This window comes from Sus scrofa, chromosome 3 (genome assembly GCF_054392235.1).
Source record: "Sus scrofa isolate SSC_HxYL_T2T_F1_AM1 chromosome 3, Sscrofa_HxYL_maternal_Yorkshire_Landrace_v2.0, whole genome shotgun sequence".
NCBI classification, from domain to species: domain Eukaryota; kingdom Metazoa; phylum Chordata; class Mammalia; order Artiodactyla; family Suidae; genus Sus; species Sus scrofa.
Window position 1 is genome coordinate 103,784,822 of NC_139385.1, and position 26,391 is coordinate 103,811,212.

The window sequence follows — 26,391 nt, forward strand, 5'->3', positions numbered from 1 at the left end:
TTCACTCTCAAAATTGTCCTAGTTTACATGATAAATTAAATGGTTTCTTTGAAAACCTCACTCTAAAAACTACATTAAAGCTGAGCTGTTTCCAGCTGAGAGCCACAAAATAAAAATATAGCACTAAAGTAGGTAATTTAACCAAAGCATGGTTGGAATGATTCAGCAGGACTATCCAGCAGAAACAATGAGGGCCCACTGCCTTCCAGGGTCACCAAGGAACTACATATAGAGGGGCCTCCCTTCTCTGGAAGGTGGCGGCCCCAGCAGAAGTCACTGTGTCAGCCTGCCAGCCAACCAGCCCCAGCCTGCTGCTTCCAGTCGGTCCCCGCTCCCAGCCTGTCTGGATTTCTGAGACAGTGCTGCATGGAAGCAGAGGTACCCTGACTTCAGAACAATGGTATTTATTTTTGAGTCCCGGGCTTATCAGTTACCAGCTATGTGACCAAGGGTGATACACTTAATTTCTCTAAGCCTCAGTTTTTCCATCCACAAAATGAAAAGGATCAGAGCTGCCTTGTATGGTTGGTAGAAGAGTCAGAGATTTTCTAAGTATTTAGCCTGGGGTCTAGTGAAAAGTTAGCACAAAATAAATAGAAGCTGTCTTCTGAATTCTGCACTATTTAGTATAGGACTGTCAGCATTTGGAAATGGGTCCCAATTTTGGTATGTCTGGCTCCCATCCATCCTGCACGTCAGCCATCCCTTGAGAACAGAGTCTCCATTCTCTACCTCAGTTCTGCTCAGAGCACCCAGTGTTCCACAGTGTGAGGCACAAAGCAGGCCTTCCACACATTCTTGATCAATGAATCACTTGCCTTCCAAACCCAGTGAACACTGATGGCCAGGTTCTGCAAGCTGTGTCCCTTGTCCTAGAGGGCACTGAGAGGTATCTACAGGAAAGGGGAGGTATCTACAGGAAAGGGGAGCATCACGGTGCCACCCGAGGTATCTATAGTAAAGGGGAGCATCATGGTGAGGCAAATACCCTGGGCCCTCTATGGAATCAAAATAAATTACCCCTTGAAAGCACTGAAATTTCACTGCTTCCCTTTTCTTTAACCATGTTCATAAATGATGGAATGTCAGTATTATTTTTCTTCATTCCAAAGAATAAAGACAGAAAACAGACCTTGGGTTTTCAGCCTGCAGTGCTGTATTGCTGACAGTTGACACTCCTGCTTTTGTATACAGTGACCCTACTCTGCCATGCTGTTGTTTTGAATATGTCTATCTACTGCATATATATATATATATATTTAAAATATTTTTTTAACTAAGGGTTTGGTTGAGAGATCTAAGTGAGTATAGGAACCACCTAAGTCAGAATATTGCCAAATCTATTTATTTTTAGCACTATGGAGACTCAGCTCAAAATCGACATTTCCAGAAGAACTGCAGCCTAAGTAGTTGGTAATTAAGTATAATGCAACACTTTAATTTCTGATTATATTCCTGTGAAGTAAGGAGCATCACATGTTGTATAGTCGTGTGGGCATAACTAAATGTCTAAGCTCCTTGAAGCAAGGACCAGTGCCCTAGTCTTTGGCACACACCAACTCCGAGAGCTAAGCATTTTGGAAGAAATCCAGTATAGATCTATACTAGCTCTACCTCACTATGGGCATTCTCTAAAAACATTCACTGGCTTCAAAGTTTTTATGAAACTTCCCACAACCAAACCAGTGGCTAGATGCATCCCTTTCCTCCCCTTCCTCGGGCCTTCCCTGGTGTCTGAACATACGCTGCATCTGGCCTTCTTATCAGTGGACCCTCATTCACAAGTGTGTTCCCTTTCAATTTCTACTTACTCTGAAGCCTCAAAACATTGGGGATTAAAACACTGACATAAAGATCATTCGCGATGACCAAGATGTGATTTGCATTCTGCCACTGCATTTTTTAAAAAAGCCTAAGACATTCTATGTCTATGAGAAATTAAACTAATGCAAGAATTTCAAAATCCGCTTTGTTTGTTCAAAAGCAGCATCAATTGCTCACTGAGTTTACAAATATGTGCTCCCCCAACCTATCATTGGTCCTCATAGTAACATTTTTGTTTTGACCATAGACTTCAGTTGTTATCCACTCATTCAAGGACAAGTTGGGAGGGTACATCATCTCTCTGCCCACAACAGGTTGGCCTTGAACTCCTCAAGTCCTGAGTGGGAGAGAGGGTCTAGGAAGGGGAGTCAGGGGTCTATGAAGGTCTGTGTTATCAATGGCGTGATTGTGATGACTGGCTCAGGAGGGGTCTGTGGCACCAGGTTTAAACAATTGTGTATCTTAGTTTTGCCCCTGCCTCTTCACCACATAAACCAAATAAAAAATCATCATTAAGAAGATTCCCTTTTCCAGTGACAGGCTGTTTACCCTTCCTTTTCACCACAGCAGCCATGAAGAGAACCATATCACACATTCTCACCAGGCTCTGTCACAGGGTTTTCACATGAGCGCCCCATGCTCTCTTCATAAGAGCCCTCCCTGTAAGTTAAACATTTACACTCACTTTTTGGAGGAGAAAGAACTGACTTCCAGATTATTCAAGATCTCCAGGGATGCCACGGTAGTGATAAGGTTATGGACAGAGCCCAGTCTCCTAACTCCAGGGTACAGCTTCTTCCTTTGTGGCCTTAGGAATAGGTAATGCAGACAATCAGCTGAGAGATGTCCCCAAGGATGCTCTTCTGGACCACCTCTCCGACACTCTGTCTAATGCTTCTCCTCAGTTTCCATTGCTAGTAGCCAATAAACATACCCTCACCAGGTCGAACATTCATCATGGGCACCCATCTTGAGTCCCCAGTGCTGGGCACCTTGTGCAGTTATACTGGTTGTGCACTGCTCAACCTATGAGGGTTCATTAACATTATGGCCTAAATGACTATCCTGTCTCAATATGCAAAATTTATGTTATGACCCATCAAGCTAGTTATGACTGGTTGCGTGGCTGGTGTGCTAGACTTCTAAGTAATGCCTTACCAAGTTTACATAACCCAATCTAATTCTTATTACAAATTACGTAATGGAACAATAAAATATCAATACATAAAACAAGTGTAAAAAAATTAATATGGGAACTATAATTAAGATTATAATACTGATAAAAAAGTGGATTCAAGGATGCTACTTCAAAGATTTAGTGTCCACAGATTACTATGTTTCACTGAATATTCACAGATGATACATTTATGTCTTGTCATATCACAAGGAATTTTTATTCCTGTCATATATCATAGTATATACTTCACTAAGGCCACTAATAGTACAGCAAGTCTTCATTAGATTCACATGAGCAAATGAAATTATATCATGAGAGTGTATAAAAGGAGAAAAGGATTTTTTAAATAATATTATTTTTTCCATTATAGCTGTTTACAGTGTTCTGTCAATTTTCTACTGCACAGCGAGGTGACCCAGTCACACATACATGTTTACATCCTTTTTTCTCACATTATCTTGCTCTATCAGAAGTGACCAGACATAGTTCCCAGTGCTATACAGCGGAATGAATTTTTTTTTAAAGAATAACTTTAAACCTACAAGTACAAATTTTCTGAATGGAGAACAAATACCTTTGGTCATTTTAAAACACCAGAGTGTTAAAAAGACCAGCTTACATTATTGGCTTTCTTAGAGTAGCAACATGCTTAGATGATAATTAAACACAGTAATTAAGGCTGAAAATAAAGCTTCAACATTATCATTGTCAGGAGCTCTACCAGTTGGCCTAACTTGTACTTTGGAAAACATTTTTTTAGAAAAGCAAAATTACCTAGCATAAACAATGATGTCCTCTCTAAATGCTTAGATACCGACAGTAAATACTGGCAGAAATGGCTGCAATTGTTTCCTTCTGTGTATGCACACCACTTTGCCATATGCCTTTGAGTTCTCATTAAGAGGTGGAGTCTGTTTCTCTAGCCCTTAAATCTGATCTAGTCTTATGACTTGGCAGGATCAACAGATTCCAACAGAAGTTACCTCCATCAATGGGGCAGCTTTCTGCCAACCAGCAGACACAGAGATGTTCTCCCAGTGACCTCATTGTCACATGACTACCTTGAGACGAAATGAAAATTTGTTTGGAAATTAATTTTTCAAATTTATTTATAAGCCACTTCAGTGCTGAATACGAGGTATCCTTTGATACTAGGAAGATCTGGCAAATGACCTCAAAAGAAAGCTCTTCCTGAAATAGAATAAGTGAAAGAAAAGGCAAGGGTAGCTAAGGACAGGATAAAAAGAATGATGAGGGTCAGGTGGGAAATTTAGAGGGATAGAAAAAGATCTGTATTTCACATAATTTTTCAGGACTGAACACTCTGTAATAAGGCATTTAATTCAACTTTATCACCACTAATCTCCTGGGAAGCTGTTAGAGTCTCATTTCCCCTTTTATGTTAGAGAAGGGTTTTTTCCCTTCTGAATCCAATAGCAGAGCTAAACATTGCTATAACAATTTCTCTGCCCAGTTCTCTGGTTTTTGCATAAGAAACCATTTCTCTTCACTTGAGAAGAGTGCAAATCCAGATAGCTGCTTCATAGAGCATGACTATACATTCACACTCTACAACATGCCTATATATTCCACTGGCCAGAGTCTCATAAAGTTCATAGAACTCATGATGACGCTAAACAACCCGAAATAACATTTTAGGTTTGGACCCTGAGATAAAGCAGCCCATGGTGGAAATTATTCTAAAGTGAATATCCAGGTAAACCGTTACACACTCAAAGCTATGTCAGTTAAGGAATGGCTGAAGGAATTGGGGATTATCTAAACAGGTAAGAAGATGATTCAAGAGGTACAAAATAGCCAGTGATGTGCTAGGACCAGATCTTACCAGCTCCATCAGCTCAGAAGGACAGATTGAAAAATGTTGAGGAATTCTGCAAGCTGATTGAGATCACATTGGTAGCCTGATATAAGCTATGGTGAAAGAATTACACTATGGAAACTGATAAATGCTACAGTAAGGATGTTTTTCCCTGGAAAGCTGATTGTTAAACATTTACTGGAACATCTGTGAAAATAGCTTTATTCCATTAATCTGAGGCTTATCTTTGGAAAGAGATTATATTTGATCCATAAGCCACGCTTCTCAAAGCTTTCCAATGTAGTATCAACAAAGACAAATGAGATTACAAACTCCATGGATCTCCAGTAACATGGCCCAAAGTGGCAAGAGGAACTAAGCAAGTATTGAATATATAAAATAATGAGGATATATAATAAAAATGGAACTAAATTATCAGACAACAAAAAACACATTTACCTAGCTAGTGAGTAGGCTTGAAAATTTAACATCTATGTATCTTTCAGGAAGGGATTTTTAAAAGCTGATAAAATTAAGTTTTAAAAATAAAAGATATAATTTAAGAGTATAAGGTAAAAATTTGAAAGTAACTATTAAAATTAATAAGGAGAGTATACCACACCTAAAACAGTAGATGGAAAAGATAATAAGAAAACAAAACAAAGCAATAAAAGAAACACATGTACAAAAATTCAACAAACAAAAGACAAAAAAGAAGAACAATGGAGCATGTAAAATTAGAGCAAAGTAGAAGTTTGGTAGGAAAAAAGTATCCATATGGGTCAATAATTAGAACATAAATTATTATGGTCATCTGTTAAAAGAGATTTTAAGAATGTATCAAAATAAAATATTCAGTTAAGTGGTTATAAAATTCTACCGGTAATGATAAAAGACATGCCTAGAACATAAAGATATAGAAAGATTGAAAAAATAAAAAATTATACTATAAAAATATTTATCAAACAAACAGCTGGTGTATATATATTAATATCAGACAAATATAAGATACAAGACAATATTATGTGTAGAGTAAGATGCTACAAAATTAGAGGTTTAATTCACCATATATATATTTCATTCTAAACTTGTATGCCACAAGAAGCATTTATATGTAAAGAAAAATAGAGCAACAACTTGTATCATTCTGATCATGTAAAATTCAACAGAAACCACTTTTATTTAGTTTAAATAAAACTAAAATGTTAGTAAATATACAATTTTAGAAAAATGAAATATGCTGGATTTATGGGACAAATAAAAACTGTCACAAATAGAGGCTATTGATTCTTCTCAAGCTTACATTGAATATTTACAGAAATTAACTGCAATGAGCCATAAAATACATATCAACATGTTTAGAGGGAAAAAAATCAATACAGACCATATTCTCTGACAATTATACAATTTAAGTTAGAGGTTAATAACAAAGAGATAAATTTATATATCTCTGTATCTTGTAAATTTCAAAAGTGTACATCTCAACTATATGTGAGTCAAAGAAGAATCATAAAGGAAAACTGAGAAACACTTAGAACTAAGCTATAATAAAAAACTTAACTATCAATATTTGTGGAATAGAGCGAAGGCAAAGATTATAGGGAAATCGACAAGTTAAGTACATATATTAGAAAGGAAGAAGGGCTGAAAAACTTGTGAACTGACACCCAAATGAGAGGTTAAAAAAAGAGCAAAAAGAAAATACAGGGGAAAGTAAAAGCAAAAATTGTGGAAAGAGAAAATAAAGATGGAATACAATCAGCAAAGGAAAAAGTCCTTGAGAGGACAATTAAATGGGAAAGAAATCTCACACGTTGTCTAATGCAAAGAAAATGGGCAGAAATAAACAACACTAGGAATACTTTCTAAAAAATGTAAAAGAATATTAAAAACTATTATGATAATATGTTTAAAACTTGAATGAAATGGAAATTTCCTAGAAGATTTTTAGTGTAAAAATTTTTAAGAATAGGAAGTTTGAATAGCCCAAGAACAATTAAAGAAGTTGAATGTAGAGTTCCTGTTGTGGCTTAGCAGAAATTAATTGGACTTTCATTCATGAGGACTCAGGCTTGATCCCTGGACTCACTCAGTGGGTTAAGGATCCAGCGTTGCTGTGAGCTGTGGTGTAGGTCACAGATGTGTCTTGGATCTGGTGTGCCTGTGGCATAGGCCAGCAGCTGTAGCTCCGATTCAACCCCTAGCCTGGGAACCTCCATGTACCATGGCTGCAGCCCTAAAAAGACAAATGAGAAAAAAAAAAAAAAAAAAGATGTCGGATGAGTACTTTAAAATCTTTACACACACACACACACACACACACACACACACACACACCATAAGACTAGGCTTGGATGGTTTATAGGCAAATAAAGCCATACTTTCAAGGAAGAGATTATTCCAATCTAAAACAGTTTTATCCTGAGAACATTATAAGAGGAATTATTGCCCAACTCAGTCTATGAAGCAAATACATCCTTGATACCAAACCATATAAAGACAAAAGAAATGAAAATTAGAAATTACCTTACTAATTACTAAATTAAAAATTACTTATGAAAATAGAGGCCAAAATTCTAAATAAAATAAGAAATCCCAAATTGCTTGATGTATAAAATAACAGTAACTTATAATCAAGTTTATTAATCCTAGGAATTTAGGTAGTTTAATAGTATAAAATTTCATTGTAATGCAGCAAATTAATAGGCTAAGGATAAAACAAATGCAGAAAAGGCATTTGACAGTATTAATTTCTATTCATGGTAAGAAAAAAATTCTTAGAAAACTTTTCTAAGATCTTTAACCTGATATCTAACCTAGTAGGCTTCAAAAGCCTACAATAAATACCATTTTAATGGTGAAAAAGTAGAACACATTTTCTTTAAAATCAGGAACATGATAAGAATGTTCACTATAACTTCTATTCATTATTTCATAGAATATCCTAACTTGGGAAGAAAAAGGAAGGAAGAGAGAGAGAGAGAAAAGAAGAAGGAAGAGAGAATGGGGGCAGGAGAAGGGAAGGAGAATGAGAGGGAAGAAGGTGGAAGAAAGGAGTTGGAAGAGAACAATTTTTTTTTACCATATATCAAGACTATTTCAAAATTCTAGTAATTACGACAGTATAGTATTGATGCAGATAAAAAAGAGGAGGGACTGTAACAGAGCCTAAACACAAACCTAAGCAAAAGAGAAATTATTTGAGACATGATAAAGATAATTTTACAAATGAGAAGGAAAAAAAAAGAGGGTCTATTCAATAAATGGTTCAGAACAATTGTTTATCCATGTGGATAAAAACCATATGCCATTGAATAAAATTTAAATTGAGTTTCTGATTCTATACACATAAATGTTAATACTTAATAATGATTTAAATATGCAGAGTAAAACTATAAAACTTGTAGAATAAAACATAGAATATTTTTGTGGCCTCAGAATAAAGAAAGATCATAGGCAAATGAAAATATAAACTGTAGTATATTTATACAATGGAATATTACACAGCAGTGAAACTTAATAAACTACATCTCTACATAGAAATATGGATGGTTCTTTAAAATGTTGTTAATGTAAAATAGCAAGTTAAGACTTGCCAAAAACTAGCTAAGAGTAATACAATTTGTATAAAATTCAAAAACAAGCAAATTAGGCAATATACTCTTTGGAGATACATACTCTGGTGCCAAAATTAATGTTAAAAACCAAAGGATAACAAATAAAATTCAGATTAATGGTCAATTCTAGGCATAAGACCATAAAAGGGATAAAGGGGAAGCAACTACATAGATACAATGACATTGTCCTCTATTTCTTCAGTCTACAACTGTTTTATTATTTTGCTCAATAATTTACATTTAGGGCACAAATATTATCTGTTGGTTTGAATAGGACATAGTTTTAAAATCAAAATCTCAAGTTAAAAAATTCTGCTCAATAAAAAAAAATCTGTTCAACCAGTAATGAGTAATTTGTCCCTGGAGTTACTCAAGCAGAGGTAAGTAAACCCTTGTAAATTAATACGGACATTTTAAAGCAAACTTAAGCATTAGCTGGTTGATTGGATTAAATGCCTTCCACATCTGAAAAACTAGGATTCCATGGAACAGTTGCTTAATGAAATAATTTAACTGTTCATATTAGCCAAAACTGTAACAACATAGAGTCTGCCTTGATCTTCTAGTTCTAGAGGTAGAATGAATCAGTTGCTCCCAGAAGAAGCCAGGAAACAACTTCATCCTAAAAGTCACTTGCTTCTGTTTTCCCCTTAACGATTATGTAATCCATTCATTATATACCATTATTCCTTGGTGAGGTAGACGATAGGAAGAGAAGGGTGGGAGCTATATATATTCTTGCTCAGTTTTTTCATATAACTCAATTTTATACAACTAATTACCTAAAGATCTTGGTGAAACTAATTTTAGCAAGTCATATGTGGTGGGCAGGATCTTGAAGAATAGTCTTCCTTTCAAACTTCATAGGTTCTGGAGTTTAAAGTAGAGGGTCCCTTTTTACTGAAAGTGTGGCCAATTGCTCCTCAGATCCCTCACCATCAAGGAGATGGGGAGGACCAACACAAGTGCCAAGATCACCTACAGAGAACATTTAAAACTAAGTTGAAGACCTAGATTAAATGAATTCATTTGCACCAGCTTCCAAATGGCAAGGGCAGTCTGCAGAGCCCGGAAGTGAGAGAAGCTAGAAAGAACATGAAATAGAGGATGGGCAGCTGGCATCTACTAAATCCTACTGAAAACACAGCCCATTCCACAGATGACTCAGACTAGTTAGTTCTCTCTGTGAATTACCATCTCTGAAGTGCCTCCTACTACAGCAACCTGCCTTGACTCACTAACCCACGGCTGGTCCTCTGAGCATCACCATTTCTGGTTATTAATTACATCAAGAAAGAGAATCAGTGATTGCAACCAAGAAGTTCTGATCTTATAGCAAGCAGGCAGGAGGAAGATATCAATGCTGAGACTAGAAACAAGTCCCTGTCCTTCACTGAGTGACACTTTTAGTGATGTTTCACATTGCAAATTGTGTCTTTTTTGGCAAAAGTCAAGTATGTTGCGCTTTTGAGCTGAAAATAGTGACCAGAAGGGTCACTACTACTACACTTCTACAGCGAAATTAATATAAGCTCTTTCAGACATGTGTCAAGGTTCTATTTGCTATCTTCCTTGGGTCAGGGTGTAAGAAACCCCATCAAGAAAAATAAGGGAGGAGCTTATCTCGCTCCCCCCAAAATCACTGCTGGCACACAGGACTTTTGTTACTTGTCTGGAAGTAACTGAAAAAAAAAAAAAAAAAAAAAAAAAAGCATCCCTTGGTGGGTCATGTGATCCTAGTAGCTCTTCCCATAAGGGCTCAGTGTGGAGCCTCTGAAATCTGTGCAGGTTTTTCTCTGCAGAGGCAGAAAGAAAGCAGGTGAATGGATAAATAATCATGTCCTTGCTCCTGGTGTCCTTGCTGGCATTCCTGACCTTGGGCTCAGGATGTCATCATCGGATCTGTCACTGCTCTAACGGGGTTTTCCTCTGCCAGGAGAGCAAGGTGACAGAGATTCCTCCCGACCTCCCCAGGAACGCGGTTGAACTGTGAGTATCAGAGTTGGTGGGAACAACAGTGTGGCTGGTATTTGCGTATTACGTGCTATTATTATTTTCGCATTCGGCTGATAACTGTTGTCCACAGCTGATAATACTTCTGCCCTGACTGAAGGCTTAAATAAAACAAACTTCCCCAGGCCAACAGTCTTGCCCCATGGTCTCTAAAGATGTTAGTGATAATTCAGGGAAGGGCAGCGTGGGAACCTGAATCCGAAAGCAAAAAGACTTTTTAGTGTTTTCAACAAGGTTGCTGTTGGGCTCCACATTCTCTTCAGTGCAAACAGAAAAGTAAAATGAGGAAAAAGTAGAAACTCAGAAGAGCCAGGATTGGAGGCAGGAAGACAGCTTTGATTTAAGTGGAAGGCACAATGTGGGTCCCCTGAGGACATTGAATTCAAGGAGGCAAGAATCAGTGCTGCTTTGGAACCACCAGGAAGTAATTCCTGAACTGGGATTCTGCTTCCTGGGGGAAAAGGGAGTTGTAGGAGAGGGAAGGAGTTTGAAAAAAAGGAAGAAAGGAAAGGAAAAAAAGAGGTAAGGAGAAGGGAGGAGAGATACAAGGTCATCTTCCAAACTACTGGGAAAATGTGATTCCCAACTTTAGATGTTTACTGAACTATTTTAATAGGGAGCAGACAGACCATTAGAGTTGAACAAGATCTGAGAATCATTTCACTTTATCTCTTTATTTTGCAATTGAAAATTCTGGAGTCTGGAGAGTTGAGATGGAACGAAAACTAGAAACCAGGCCTTTTGACTCACAGACTACTGTTCTTTCCCTCAAATCCCACATCTCCTGCATCAGAGCAAGAGGAAGACAGAGGTGTTAAATAGTCCGATTATTATTTCCCCTGAGAACTGCTAAGGTGGCTCAGAGACTGTAGATATTCTCAGGGCTTTTATCCCAAGGATTTTAAACAGAAGCAGTTATTCTGGAAGCCTGTTTGAATCTTGGTTTCCCAAAGCTATGCATGACTCTTATTTTACTGCACAAAGTGTTGTCTTTTCGTTTACCAATAATCATATCTACACTCAAACACGATGGTGCTGCACTGCAGAGTTTTACTCAGGGACAAATGGCCTTGAGACTGAGTTAGTTCTGCTTACTACTTTTCCCCTTGACATCACAAGTCCTCCATTCCTACCCAGAGGCAGCTGCAGCGGCAAGAAAATAACTGGCCAGCTCTGTGTTTTGGCTACACCACTTCAGATGAGACAGTTTTTCCTGATTAGAGGGAAGAATATGCCTCTACTCAGTCTGCCTGGTTAGATCATTCTAAATACAGGATCAGTGACTCCCTCCTAAGTGACTGTGAACCATCACTTAACCTCTTTTGAGCCTCAGATTCCTAACCTCTTCACATTTTAATACAACCTGTTTGGTTGGATTGTTACTAATGTTAAAAGATAAAGCCCCTCCTCTAGCACGTGTGCACACACACACACACACACACACACCCCTCTCCTGGCCCTTCTCTTCTTACAGTGTTTCCCTATGAGCCAAGTAGTGCCCACCAATTGCTAAAGCAGACAGCCTCTAACAAGCAAGGATTAATTTTAGGGTGATATTACTTTATCCAAAACTCCTTTTACACTAGGCCATCTGATTTCTGATATCTCTTTACTAGATTTTTTTTCATTCTGCATAGAAAAATAGAGAGAAACCAGACTTGACACACAGTCTTTGGAATGCCCACTTCTGACTTAGACCATAGCTGAGATAAATAAATATTACTATCTTCTGGCTTTAGGAGGGTTTCTGCAGCCTGAGACAATATAGCACCATGGAGAAAGAACTAAACTGAATGAGCAGGATCAGGAATGGAGAGAATTCTAAGATAATATTCACAGGGGTGCCTTTAACTGACTGTGACAAGTTGGAGATTGTAGTCTCTAGAATCCAAGAGATTTAGGTTCTACCCGAGGCTATGACACTGTTTTTTGCTCTATGATGTGGGCCCTTGGCTATATCATGGCAATTGTAATGTGTATCTTTTTCAGAGAGTTGCTATGAGGATTAAATGCAACAATGAATAATAAAACTCCCAGCACAATGCCTCTCAAGTGTATGTGAGGCGGTGGTGGGGGCAGGGAGATGGGATTATTGTTGTTATTGTCTTCCGTAAAATACAAGAGAAAAAACAGCACAGAGGGCATTTGTGGTGGTCAAATGAATCAATAGGTATGAGAATGCTTTGAAAAAATCAATGCAAAGATCTTTATAACACTGAGAGTTTACAGTATCCCACTGACTTAAGAATAATCTTTTCCTCCCAGTGGCCAGAGCACTTAGTCTCTCTGCACTTACTTTCTGAGTAAGAAAATGTGTTCCTTTAGGCTTTCAATACTTGCCAAGAACTCAGATTTCATTCTGACCATAGGCAAAGGAATTTTGATTTCAGAGGTACCTTATAAACTCAGCTTCACCTGGAGGCAGTCAATGGATCTAGTAAGGACCCTTTGATCTTGCTTTATTCTTCCTGGAGTTAGAATTTCTAAGAAGAATGTGAAGACTCATTCAAAATCTAAAAATTTAAGTCTAAGTGACAGTATGGATACAGATATCTTTTTCCCTAGCAGGGTCAGTTGACCACAATACTAGAGGGAAAAAAAAGAGTCCATTGATGGTTATTCTTGGTGTAGGGAGCTCTGTATTGAGATTATATTACAGGCTGCTTGTGTTGATCTCTCTCCTCACAGCAAGTTCCTGTATCTCATTGCCATCTCAACTGACCATCACTCGCTTCTCATTATATAATTATATTTTCCCTTTTATTTTCTTCTTTCGGTTTATATTTCCTGTTTCTCTGTTTTGGTTTAGTCGCTATCTATATCCCATAACCATAGATTACTGTTTAGTTAGGAGCGAGTTTAGTCTTTCCTTAGTAGGTAATTAGTTCTGAGGGATGTATCAGTATTTTGAACCAAAAGGGAAGCCTTTCATTATGCCAATAAAATTCTGTGATCTCCAAGAGGGAAAAAGACTTTTAGATGTTTGCAAACAATTTCAATTGTGGAATTTCTTCTCTAAGGGCATCTTCAGGGGTTAATATTCTGCAGAACACAGTTTGAGAAAGACTGATTCAAATCTGGTCTATCCAACCCCAGTCACCAGTACGGATCCCTTGCAAAGTCTGAACCACAGCCCAGATCACCTGACTCCCGATTCAGTGCTCAGTTATAGCTAGAGATGGATGCTTGGCTGGGTTTTCATTGCTTTGTGCCTGAGAAGTAATGAAGAAGATGGTTCCAAACTACAGACTAAAGCCATGATGGAACTAGGGTGTTAGTCTTTTTGAGGAGTAGAAAGGAATGGATTACAAAACTACTAAAGCTACTCCTGTCCTCATCATTTGTTGAATATCAATAGTTCAACTCAGCTCATCATGTAGGTTTCACTTTCCTAAATGCCCATATTAATCAGTTTTACAAATTCCCTTCCTAACTATTACAAGCAATAATTCTCTTTTTTCACTGCCATCATCTTTGGGATCAGAACATCTAAAGCTTGGATTAAATAAGTATGTCCTAATTTATGTGCTTGCTACCCATCTCTCTCTTTTCCAAACCAGCCTGAACACCATCATTCTGTTTTTCTCCATAAAACACCACTGCCACCATGTTTTGATTCCCTAGTTCGGAATTACTCAGTAGCTCACCTTTCTGAATTTACCCCTCACCTTTCTCCATCAGGAGCTATCTATTCTGCAGGGCTGATAAAGACTTGCTCTTAAGCTCATCTTCTGTCCCATGTGTTTGTATCTCTTGCTTATATGATCTGCAATTTCTTCTTTGCCTCTTTAAATCTAAGGTACATATCATAACCTTGCTCAAAGGTTGCCTCTTTCATGAAATCTTCCCTGACTATTCCATCTTCATTTAATCTGAACCCCGGTGCCATTCATTTTACAGTCTTGCTTTGCCCTTAATTTTTCATGTGTTCTTTTTTCCTCAACTGCAGTAAAAATTTCCTTTCCACTCCTTATTGTGCCCGGCTCAATGCAATGTCTGCTCTTGGCCCTCAATTATACGTAGAACAAATGATACAATAAATAAGGGGGAATTACATCTGTTTATTTGTTTTGCTTCTCCGTATTGAAGAAAAGACTCTTATAAAAGATGATTATTGCTCTCCCTGTGGTGAACTACCATAGGATTTGATAGTTTCCTTGTTTCCCTTGCTTTTTTGTTTGTTTTGAAGAAAATGCCTGTATGTCATTCCAAAATCCATCAATTTATTCAGAAAGAGAGACACATAGACTAGAAACAAAGTCTCCTAAGTTAAAGTTGAAGATTCTACATTTTAGCCATGACACTCAATTCTCTCGATTTAAGTATTAATGCCTGCCTCTCTATTCCTAACAAGAACATTCAAAGAATGAGTTAAATTCCTGTACAAAATCACTTTAAACCAGGCAGAAGTGTTCAAAGAAATATAATTTTTGCCAATTAAGGTCAGATTCCCAACCCTGAACGTCAGGTGTCCTGTGTTTTCCAGATGTGCTTTGATTATTGTAGTTCTGTCTGGATATCAAAAGCTAACACCCACTGTGCAGATTGCTCTGGGTGCCCCTATCTGAAGACTCCTACTGCCTCGTTTATATATTTCTTTGAAAAAAACAAACAGCACAGTTTTCATGCTAACACGTACATAATCTTTTCTCACAAAACAAAACCTTGTACCTACTTTAGTGAGAAATGATATGTCTTTGTCCAACACTTGGAATTTAATTGGTCTGGAGATAAGGAAGGTTTGTATTCCCTACAGAGAAATCAGAAGAAGGAGGAGCTGTAGAATACAGAATCTCTAAAGGGGAAAAGTAAAAATTATATCGCAGGGGAAAAAAATTCTTTAAAGTAGAAGATGAACTCTTCTCTGAGACTTGGCTAGGAGCTAAAATTTATGGTTATTATCAACTACTGGAAGATTAAGGATTTGATAGCCTAGAATTGCAGTTCTTGGTGATGATAAAATCCCCTTGTTTACCTAAACATGAGTTCATCCTCATGCAAGTCCGCCAAAGAAGCCTAAACTTCAGAAGCAGTACATCTTGGCAGCAAATGGGAAATTCATTTAACTTTTGATTATCCTTCTCCAAAGCCACTAATTGAGTTATCTCATCACTGGTTGATTAGACTATACTTTTGTTAAGCTGTTATACTCTATAATTTAGCTTTATTTAGATGAGTTTCTAGCTTATATATTCCATAAGGTCACCTAGGAACGAGAGTAATTATTTTTAATTGCTTAGAATCTGATTATAATGAGCTTTGGATGCTTCTTAATCTGACCTCTCCCTAAAGTGTCTCTGAGCATGTTTAATGTCTCTGATCTGAACATGCCATTACCTTTTTCTTTCATAAGGAATATGTCAACTGATTTGAAAGTCTTCAAAGGATGGGGGGGATGTTTGAATAAAGCAGCTGAATCCTTGCCATAGACCTGAACTCAATTATATTTCTGGTCTTAGGAGTGGTTAGTATCCACTCTCTTTCATAATTTCTCCCAGATCTGTTTCAGCAAGAGCCAACACACAGCCATCACAGAATCCTGTATCACAAAGAGTGGAAAATGTAGATGAAAACCACTAAGAAACAAGGACCCTAAAAGTTCAGCTGACTCAATGAAACAGAGATAAACTGAGGACATGGGAGAGAAAATTCATCAGCAGATTGGGGGAAAGTAGAAGTAAAATACTGCGACGTTTCTTTCAATTCTGAAATGCTTTGATTTTACAAACAGCTTCTGGCACCAAACTCCCCCAACCAGTAGGCTTTTTCTAGGCCTCCATAGTCCAATATGCTTGTAATCCTTAAATTTTGGTGATTTCAGTTGTGGGAATCGGGGGTTAGGTTGGTCCTTAGGTTCAGTTAAGTTTGTTATTTATAAATGCAATATGGAAAACCTTCCCACAGACCTATCTTTCTGGTTATTTTCAATCTGGTGAAAAGTCTTAAACAAAGAATTTGTGAGGGATCCCAGCTCCAACAATGACTGTAAATAGATAAACAAAGGCTGATCAGAGATCATGAAACATTTCATTCAGAATCCTCCTGGATTAGAAGGGCTTGAAAAAGAAAGGGTCAAAGCTTTGCACTAGATTTCAGGAGTGGCCACAATTTAAAATATCCTGTCCCTTCTAAGAAAGTCTACTAAATTTTGAGAAGATAGGATCAACATCCCTAGAAAACAGGGGACTGTACTAGTGATTCACTTATCATATTATGGTAATAGCTTCTGAATTCATCTCTATGTCTTTTGCCTTCTCCCCTCCCAAGCCCCTACTTTGAGTTCTGGCTCAGGTTTAATTTCTCTGTCAGTTTCCAGTGCCAAGATTCAGGACAAAAGTCAAAAGCCATAAATATGGCATTAAGTTCCTCAATTTTTTGTCTTCAAATTACCTCTCCTGTCTTCCATCCTTTCAATGTTTTGCTCTATGTACCATATTCTACCCCCCAGCTCATAAACATACCTTATATTCCCCTGCCTAAATACTATTACTTTCTCCAACCTGAAATGTATTCTCCTATTCCAATATATTCAGCTTTTGAGACCAAGTAAAGATGCTCATTTTTCATGAAGTTTTCTTTCAACATCAAATATTTATTGATTATATTTGTGCAAAGCACTATCCTGGGCACCTGGGAGAAAAGAATCAATAGAAAAGACATGGTGCCTGCTCTCATGGAGCTGCTAAAAGAGAAGAGCACCAAATAAGAAATGACAATCATGCTTTTCCTCACTTTTACCCACAACAATAAAAATCACCCTCAGAACCCAGAATGGTCATTGTCAAAACCACTCACTTGACAATTAATTGCAAGTTGCTTTATGCAATCTGAAATTATAGATTGTGAGAGATGGAAGAAGCAGATGCCTAGAGAAAGTCAATAAGGAAATGCCTGCCTGCTTGATGCCAAAAAAGAATTATTGCAGAGATAGACATCTTGCCTGCCCCAACTAGATTTTCTCTTTGGATAACCTACAGTTGATTTCAAGAGCTATGCAGGGTCACTTCCAGAACACCATATTTTTTAAAAGACCAGAAAATCCTCCCTTTGTTTTACAAGGAAAACACAGACCTCAAATAAAATAGAACAACAAATGAATGCCACAAAATTTATGATGAGGTTTAACTGGCAGATGTCCAGATGCTTAAGTTTGACTAGAAGTTTTTCAGTTGGACCAATATAAGGGTCTGGATCTTGTGTGTTGAGATAGAAGAGAATGGTGCCGAAGGTGGAAAACAGAACCCAAAGGGGAAGCTTAGATTGCACTGTTTTCTTTGCCAACCTCATAATTTTCCCAAGCTGCCTATGTTCATGAATACTATTATGTGGATACTGGGGAGAGAGTGGGTAAAAGTTTACATGTCAATGGAGTATGTATGACAGCTTCCCTTCAGAGCAGCTGAATGTCATCTATGAAATCTGGTAATCACACAGAGTTAGTCTTAAAGCCCAGAGGTTGCTTCTGAAAATGATACACCTTAAAAATGTCTTCTTTGGCATAAGTAGGACTCTAATGAGGAATTCTTGAATGCTCTTGAATCTATAAGGGATTTCTCTTCTAAATTTCAAACTATTTTTGTGTGGCTGTGTTTAGAATAGAAAATCAAATTGAATATAAAAGAATGATCCCTCTCCATCATCAGATCATAGCCTGAGCAAGTATCAACATTCAGCTCAAACTTCTCTCACTGCCATATGCCCACCAAGACTAATATCTGCTCAAGGCACAAAGGGATGAAACCATCCCTGAATTGGTGTTTGTTTTATGGCCAAGCAGTATAGACTCTCTGTAAGTAAATATATGGGAGGGGAGGCATCTGAAAAATGCAACAAGAAATACTCTTTTAATATAGAAAACAAATGGAAAGGCAATGATGGCAAATATGATATTTCTGGTGAACGGCATAGAGGTCATCTGGAATCCTGCACACAGTAGCACAAGTGCTTATCGGGCCCCTGATTGTGAAGAGCTGCTGAGTTTCTTTAATAAGAACACCCAGTCTTAGAATGGCATCTGATTCCCCCAAACAAATACTAGAGACAAGAGGAAAGAGAACAAACAGTTATGATAAACACATAGGAAAATTACAAAGTAGTTCTGGAGCAGAAGCATATAGGAAAGAAGAAGCAAAATAACAGCCACAGAAATATAAATAAAAGAATGGGCTGGGACATTGAGTTGGAGAATCAGTGTGTCAGTATCTAGGTCTTGCTTCTTAGGCTGGGCAACTTCCCTGAAGAATATTCCTCCAAGATCCTACCTGGAGGGTGAAGCCATAATTGCCAGCACTCTGGTGACTGGGGAAAAGGACTGGGGGTCTCAGCCTCCAGCAGCCATAAGTGGTCCCTTGTGTCCTCCAGTTCAGAAACTCTCTATCCTGCTCTCTTTAACTGAATCAGCCTTTGGTGTTTTGCTCAGGTGGGGAGGAGCCCCGGCACCTGACTACTCCAAGTAGAGACTATGGCTGCTTCTTAAACAACCTTTTCACCAGCCCTCTTTATTTTGGTCTCTTTAACCCTGTTTACTCCCCAGTCCTGTTTCCGGGGACACCAGTGTCTCCAATTCCTGAGTGTTTTAGGGACTGTGCAGAATAAACCATTTTGGCTTAGGATTCCATTTTCAAGAGTCAGCAAGTTCAGCAGCTCTCAAAGTTTAATGTGCAAGGAACTCAGATGATGTCTGGGGAGGGGCCTGAGAGTCTACATTTCCATGTAGCCACAGGAGACACTGACTGTCCTAGTTCCAGAACCACACTCATCCATGTTCTTTACAACCCTAAAACTCTGTTGATCTTATTCCTCTCTCCTTAGGGCTCTATGGGCTTAAAAGAAAGAAAAAGTCCCCTTGCTGTTTTCTCAGTAGGGTTTCAAGAGGAAACCAATAGTTTTTTGTTTACTACACCATCCCTTCCCAGGAATTCCCATTCATGGCTCAATCTGGCTCTCTGCCCATTGTTTCACTAAAAATTATCTTGTATCAATAAACTTCTCTTTATTGTCAGTATATTTTACACTGCGGATAGATTATTTTTCAAATAAAAGTTTAGAGGATGGCCCATCATCCAGATATCAGATTCAAGGGCATTTCCCCTCCTATATGTTACCTGCCTCTCAGGAACATGGCCCACAGTTGACCATCTTCCTGCATGAGACACTTTCCTCTCTTGACCTCTAGCTTCTGTGACACCATACCAGTTTTCCTCTTACCTCTCACACCAGACCTTGGTCTTCCCTGCTACCCAGTCTCTAAATGTTGAGGTTCCCCAGGCTTCATTTGGATCATCTTCCCTCATGAATCTCTACTCTCTCTACAGCGATCACACCAGGTATCTGTCTTTTGATACCACCTACATTCAAAATCCGCACATCACATCTGACTTCATGCAAGTAATACTCAGTTGAAATGTTGACATCTCCATTGGATCTCTTGCTGGTATCTCAAAACCAGTAAGCAGAAAATAGTACACTGAATTGCCTTCCCCTCAGCTCCTCAGAATATCCTCTCCTAATCTTTATCATTTGTGTAAACACTCACATCACCACTCCTCACCTTCAAATCCAATCCACGTACTTGGGGATGACTCATAAAATATAGCTCAAATGTTTCCACTTCTCACCTTCCTTACCTTCACCCCAGCTCAAACCATCATAATCTCTCACCTGGGCTACTAAAATAGTCCCCCCTGCTCCTAGCCCCTAGTTTCACTTGAATCCATTCCCCAGAGCAGCTAGAGAGACTGAAAAAGAGAGGTGGCACATAATTACTTAGAATTGCATTCGGAATAAAATGTATTCAACCCATGTTTCATGACTACCTATTATAACAGACATTATTTTAGGTGTCAGAGATGAAGCAGTGAGCAAAATGGAATCTTTTCCCTTACAGTGCTTACGTGATTTGTCATAGCTACAAGGTACTATGTGGTAATGACCTCTGCCTGCCTGTCCATAGGCTTAGTGCATATTATTTATCACCTGCTCATCACCACTATGCTCCAATCACCCTGGACTCCTTTCTGCTCTCCAAACACTCCAGGCTTTCAGCCACCTTAAGTCCTTCACTTGTTTTTCTTTCTATATATAATGTTTTTCTCTCTCATTTTCAGTCTCTACTCAAATGCCAACTCCTCAGGCGGTCCTCCTTGATACTACACTATCACAGCATCCTCTTTTTCTCTAACATATGATCTCTTTCTTCCGTAAATTTACTGCAGTTTGAATGTATTTATCTATTTATCTCCCCTCACTAGAAACAAGAACTAAAATTTCATGATGCCAATGATTCTTGCAGGTTGAAGAGCTTCTGGTACAGAGTAAAATGCTCAATACATCCATGAATTGAATGAATAAACAAAAGGTCCCTTCAAGCAAATAAGAACTAAAAGGAAAGATTGACTAACAGGCACCTGTTATCCTACTAGGTCATCATACTGTATGCCTCTTATAGTATCTTGCCAAACAGTCTTGCACTGTAGCTATTACAGTTCTCATTTTAGGAAATAAAAAAATAGAATCAATCAATTCTGAGTGTCAGAACTGAAATTGAGATTCCTGCTATACCTGATTAGAAACTGTCCTTTCTTTGTATTAACTATGAAGAAAGAAACAGAGGACCTCTCTGGCCTCTCAACTCACCCCCTAAAGCAAAACAATCTGAACCCATCATCTCAGCTTAAATACGTACAATGCTGGAGGCATCTATAAAACAAAACTTAGCTAATATCTTAATCTCTCAGATACAGTAAGCTCTCTGAGGGCTAGCACTGTGCACAGCAGGGTTGGGTACTCATTAACTACTCAGTAAGGACAGAGACAGAAAATAAGTGGGGTTATGAATAACTAGAAAGAAAAGTAGATGCCACTGGCCATTTTCAGTGAAAAGTTGCAAAATAACCAGAAGTTATCTCATATTGCTAGGGAGCTGTTTGAATAATATGTATGCCTATAGAGGAGCCAGTTCACAGAACAGGTTCCAAATCTCTTGCCTTTTGCACATTTCCAGTGAAGATTGTTCCCCATTCATAATTAGCTCTCAGCAGGCTGAGTAGCTGATCATCTGCAGGTGAAGAGGCTTAGCACCAGTGAACATGAAGTACTTAGTGGAGGCTTGGAGGTCTCTGTAGATAATACTCTCTAAATGGTCCACATACAATTAGATGAATAGTGATGAGGTTTGAAAAGGCCCACAAAGTTCCAAAAGGAAAAAAAAATCCTTACTGGTCTACCACGACCTCATGGACTCTTGCAAGATTTCTTTCTAGACCTGTAGACTTGTACTTCTGTTTTCTCATTTGGATATGACTTAATAAAGTTTGGAGGAAGGCTACTCCAACTGATCCACAGCTCTTTATATGATATGATTTGAGAGGCAGCAAGCTAGCTCAGTTTACTCCAAATATCTCTTCTGCTACTTGCCAAAATTCCACCACTAATAAATTAATCCCTAGAGTCTTTAAGATTTTATTAATTTTTAAGGCTCTGCAGTTGAAATGTAAAATATTATTGGAGGAGAAATATTTTAAGTTTTTAAAGGCTGCCCCTCAGCTGCAGCTCCAATTCGACCCCTGGCCTTGGAACTTCCATATTCTGCAGATGCAGCCATAAAAAAAATAAATAAATAAAAACACAAAAATAAATAAATAAAAGCTGACCCTTTAGCATTTTTCAAAGTACATTCTTCACAACCCCAGTTTCATAAGACCCTCTAGAAAAAATAAATTTTTAAAAGGTTTAACATGATCAAATTGGTTTGGAAAATGTTGCATGCTATACACCCATCTTAGAGAATAACAATGGACATAACACATGAAAGGATTTCAGGGGTGTTCCAATTCTAAATAACTCATAACTATTCCACAGAACTTAAGAAAATTCTGATTTAGTTAGATATATTTAACCAAGAATATGATTTGGTGAATAGGTCTCCATACACACCCATAGAAACTGAAGAGTTGAGAAAGGTAGTGTTTACAACCCAAAACATGCGGTACACATAAATTTTAAACTTCTAGGTAGACCCTGTGCAAATTGTTCTTTGTTCTTCAAATCAGACAATTTTTTTTCCTAGATGAACTTAAGAAACCATATACTTCCTCCTTCCCCTTACTTGTTTTAGGAATGAGAAATGAGGCCCAGTAAAATGACTTCTCTTAGGGAACATGGGCTATTAAAAGTACTTACTGTCTACTGTTTCCACAGCCAGAAACGTGGAATCCTCAGTTTCCAAGCTTCTGTGTCAGGCTTAGCAATAAAGCATTCCTCTTTACTCCCACACAAAATAGATAGCCCGCCAACACCACCAACTCCACTTCTTACTATGTCATAAGGAAACACCTTCCAGACATTATGATCATTAGAACTGCATAGCATTTTTATTAACTTTTGATTGCTTTTTAAAAATAGCTCTACTGAAATAAAACATGTATCATACCATTTACTCATCTGAAGTTTACATTTCAGTGGTATTTGGTATATTGACAGATATGTTCAACCAATATCATAATCAATTTGAAAACATTTTATCACCTAACCCTTCAGCTATCACTCCCTGGCCTACCCACCTTCCCCCAGACCTAAGATTAACCATTAATCTGATTTGTCTACATGGATTTCTCTATTCTGATTGTTCATATGAATGGAATTATATGAGAAATTTGTAACTAGCTTCTTTAATTTAGCATGTTTTCAAGGTTTATTCAGGTTGTAACAAGTATCAATACTCCATTCTTTTTATGGTCAAAAAATATTATTTTGTGTAGATATGCCATATTTTATTTATCCATTCATCTGTTGATGGACATTTGGATTATTCATCTTTTGGATATTATGAATAATGCTGCTTTAAACATTTGCTTATGTTTTTGTGTGGGCATCTGTTTTCATTTCTCTTGATAAATATCTAGGAATAGAATAATTGAAATATGTTAACTCTATGTTTAATCCTTTGGGGAACCACCAAATTGTTTTCTAAAGTGGCTGAACCTTCTTATATTCTGCAAAACAGGGAGTGAAGTTGCCTGTTTCTCTACATCCTCATCAACACTTGTTATCTGACTTTTTGATTCCAGCCATCCTAGTGAGTATCAGGTGGTATCTCATGGTTTTGATTTGCATTTCCCTCATGAGTAATGATGTCAAGTTTTTAATGTGCTTATTGGCCATTTGTATCTCTTCTCTACTGAATATCTATTCAGATGCTTTGCCCAACTTTTCGCTGGGTTATCTTTATCATTGAGTTATAAGCATTCTCCATACATTCTATACACAAGTCTCTTACCAGATGTATTGAGTTGTCCTTTAATTTTCTTGGTAGTGTCCTATGAAGCACAAAGCTTTTTGATTTTCATAAAATGCAGGGCAGTTTTTTCGTTGTTATTTGTGCTTTTGGTTTCATATCCAAGGTCATGAAACTTTTTTTTTCTTTTCATTTTTGGCCACCCAGGAGCATGTGGAGTTCCTGAGACAGGGATCAGATCCAAGCCACAGTTGTGCCCTACACCACAACTGTTGTAATGCTAGATCCTTAACCCACAGTGCCAGGCCTGAGATATAACCTGAGTCCCAGCACTCCAGAGATGCCACCAATCCCATTACACCACAGTGGGAATTCCAATTTTAGTTCTTAACATGTCAGTCTTTGATCATTTTAAGTTAATATTTGTATATATTAGGTAATTATCCTATTTCATTTTTCCCATGTGGCTATTCAGCTGTCCCAGCACCATTTGTGGAAAAGACTATTTTTTTCCTATAATAGTCTTAACACCTTTGTTGAACATTAGTTGATCATAGAGACATGAGTTTATTTGTGGACTCTAAATTATGTTTCATTGATCTGATTGTCTCTCCTTGTATTAGCATCACACTGTCTTGGTTACTTTTGAGAATGTTTCATATGCACTTGAGAAGACTGTCTATCTGTTGTTATTGACCTGAGGGTTCTATACATGTCTGTTAAATATAGTTGGTTTATAGCATAGTTCAAGTCTTCTATATATTTGTTGATCTTCTGTCTAGTTCCATGTATTAGTGAAAGTAGAGCAGTGAAGCCTTTTACTTTTATTGCCAAATAATGTTTCTTATTTCCTGTCAGTTTTTGCATCTTGATGTTCTGTTGAAAAGTACATATATAACTGTTATATCTTCCTTATGATTGAACATTATTATCCTCATAAAATATCCTTCTTTATATATAGAAGCATTTTGTTGTTGTTTTTGTTTTAATGCCTTTTTTATCTGGTATTAGTATAGCTACTCCAGTTTTCCTGTGGGTACTATTTGTAAGAGGTATGTACTTTTTCAATAATTTTTCTTTCAATCTATTTGTGTCTTTGAAAGCAAAGTGTGTCTTTCAGAAAACATAGTTGGAACATATTTTTAATCCACCCGACAATCTCTGTTTCATTATCAGTAGATTAAAATGGAAATCCATTCATTTGGTGGATTATTTGATCCATTCACATTTAATGTTGTTGGTATAACATGATTTACATTCACCATTTTTGTTTTCAAATGACTTTAGTTTTATTTACATCTGACTTTTTGTTTTCTGTATGTCTCATGCCTTTTTCCCCCTCTAGTTCTCATGACTTCTTTCTTTCAGTCTTTTCTAATGTAGCCATTTTATTTCTTTAATGATTTTTTACTATTTTTTGAGATTTTTGATTTTTAGTGGTTTTTCTAAGAGTTACCATATACATCTTATCCTTTTAAAAACTTTTTATTGGAGTATAGTTGACTTATAATGTTGTGTTGGTTTCAGGTGTACAGCAAAGTGAATCAGTTATTCATACACAGATACCCATTTTTTTAGATTATTTTCATATATAAGTTGTCACAGAATATTGAATGGTTCCCTGTGCTATAGAGTAGGTCCTTACTGGTTATATATTTTATATAGTGTATAATGTTAATTTCAAACTTCTTTTCTTATTTATCAATGAATTATTACATTTATAGTTGTACAATGATCATCACAATCCAATTTTATAGGATTTCCATCCTACACCCCCAGCAAATCCCCCACCCCCAAACTGTCTCCTTTGGAAACCATAACTTCTAATTTATCCTCCACCACCACCCCATTCCCACCTTTCTCCTTTGGTAACCATATGTTTGATTTGGAAATCTGTGAGTCTGTTTCTGTTTTGTAAATAAGTTCATTTGTATTATACTCCACATATAAGTGATATTATATGATATTTGTCTTTCTCTGACTTATTTCACTTAGTATGATAATTTCTAGGTTCAACGGTGTGGCTAAAAATGGCATCATTTCATTCTTTTTATGGCTGAGTAATATTCTGTTGTGTATATACCACATATTTATCATTCCTCTGTTTATGGACACATAGGTTGCTTCCATGTCTTGGATATTGTAAATAGTGCTGTAATGAAAATTTTTTTCTTATTGCTTTCAGGATTTTCTCCATGACTTTTATTTTCATCATTTTTAATGTAATGTATCTGTTTATGTATCTCTTTGTTTATATCCCACTGGAATTTATTACACTTACTAGATGTTTTTCAACAAATCTAGGAGGTTTTAAGCCATTATTTTTTTAAATATTGTTTTCTGCCTTTTTCTTTCTCCTCTCCTCTGGTACTTCCATTATGGTCATATTAGCAGGCTGAAATTATCCCACATTTCTCTGAGGTCTCTCCATTTTCCTTTATCCTTTTTTCTGTGTTTGGCTTACATAATCTCTAATGGTTTCTTTTCAATTTTTCTATTTCTTTCCTCTCCAAGTCCAAATCTACTGTGGAGATACTTTGTGATTTTTAAAAATTTCAGTTATTGTACTGTTCAAGTACAGAATTTCCATTTTTTTAAGATAATTGCTATCTCTCTATTTATATTCATTACTTGATGCAATGTTGCCACTTTCCTCTATTTCTATAATCATGCTTTTCTTTACTTCTTTACTTAATGACTGAGTTCA

At 37.2% G+C, this 26,391-nt stretch overlaps 1 protein-coding gene and 1 long non-coding RNA gene across 18 annotated transcripts in view; one reads left to right on the forward strand and one right to left on the reverse strand.

Moving 5' to 3' along the window:
- The window catches only part of LOC146404815 (uncharacterized), a 779,473-nt gene that overhangs the window by 411,910 nt on the left and 341,172 nt on the right, over positions 1 to 26,391 (reverse strand). The window lies entirely within an intron of this gene.
- Positions 10,220 to 26,391, forward strand: part of FSHR (follicle stimulating hormone receptor) — a 169,190-nt gene continuing 153,018 nt past the window's right edge. For 8 of the 9 annotated variants that reach the window (XM_085015918.1, XM_021085884.2, XM_085015916.1 and 5 more), the window contains exon 1: positions 10,220 to 10,426. In XM_085015918.1, coding sequence (XP_084872044.1) covers positions 10,275 to 10,426 — 152 coding nt within the window. In that variant the 5' untranslated portion in view covers positions 10,220 to 10,274. 9 annotated transcript variants of the gene reach the window in all.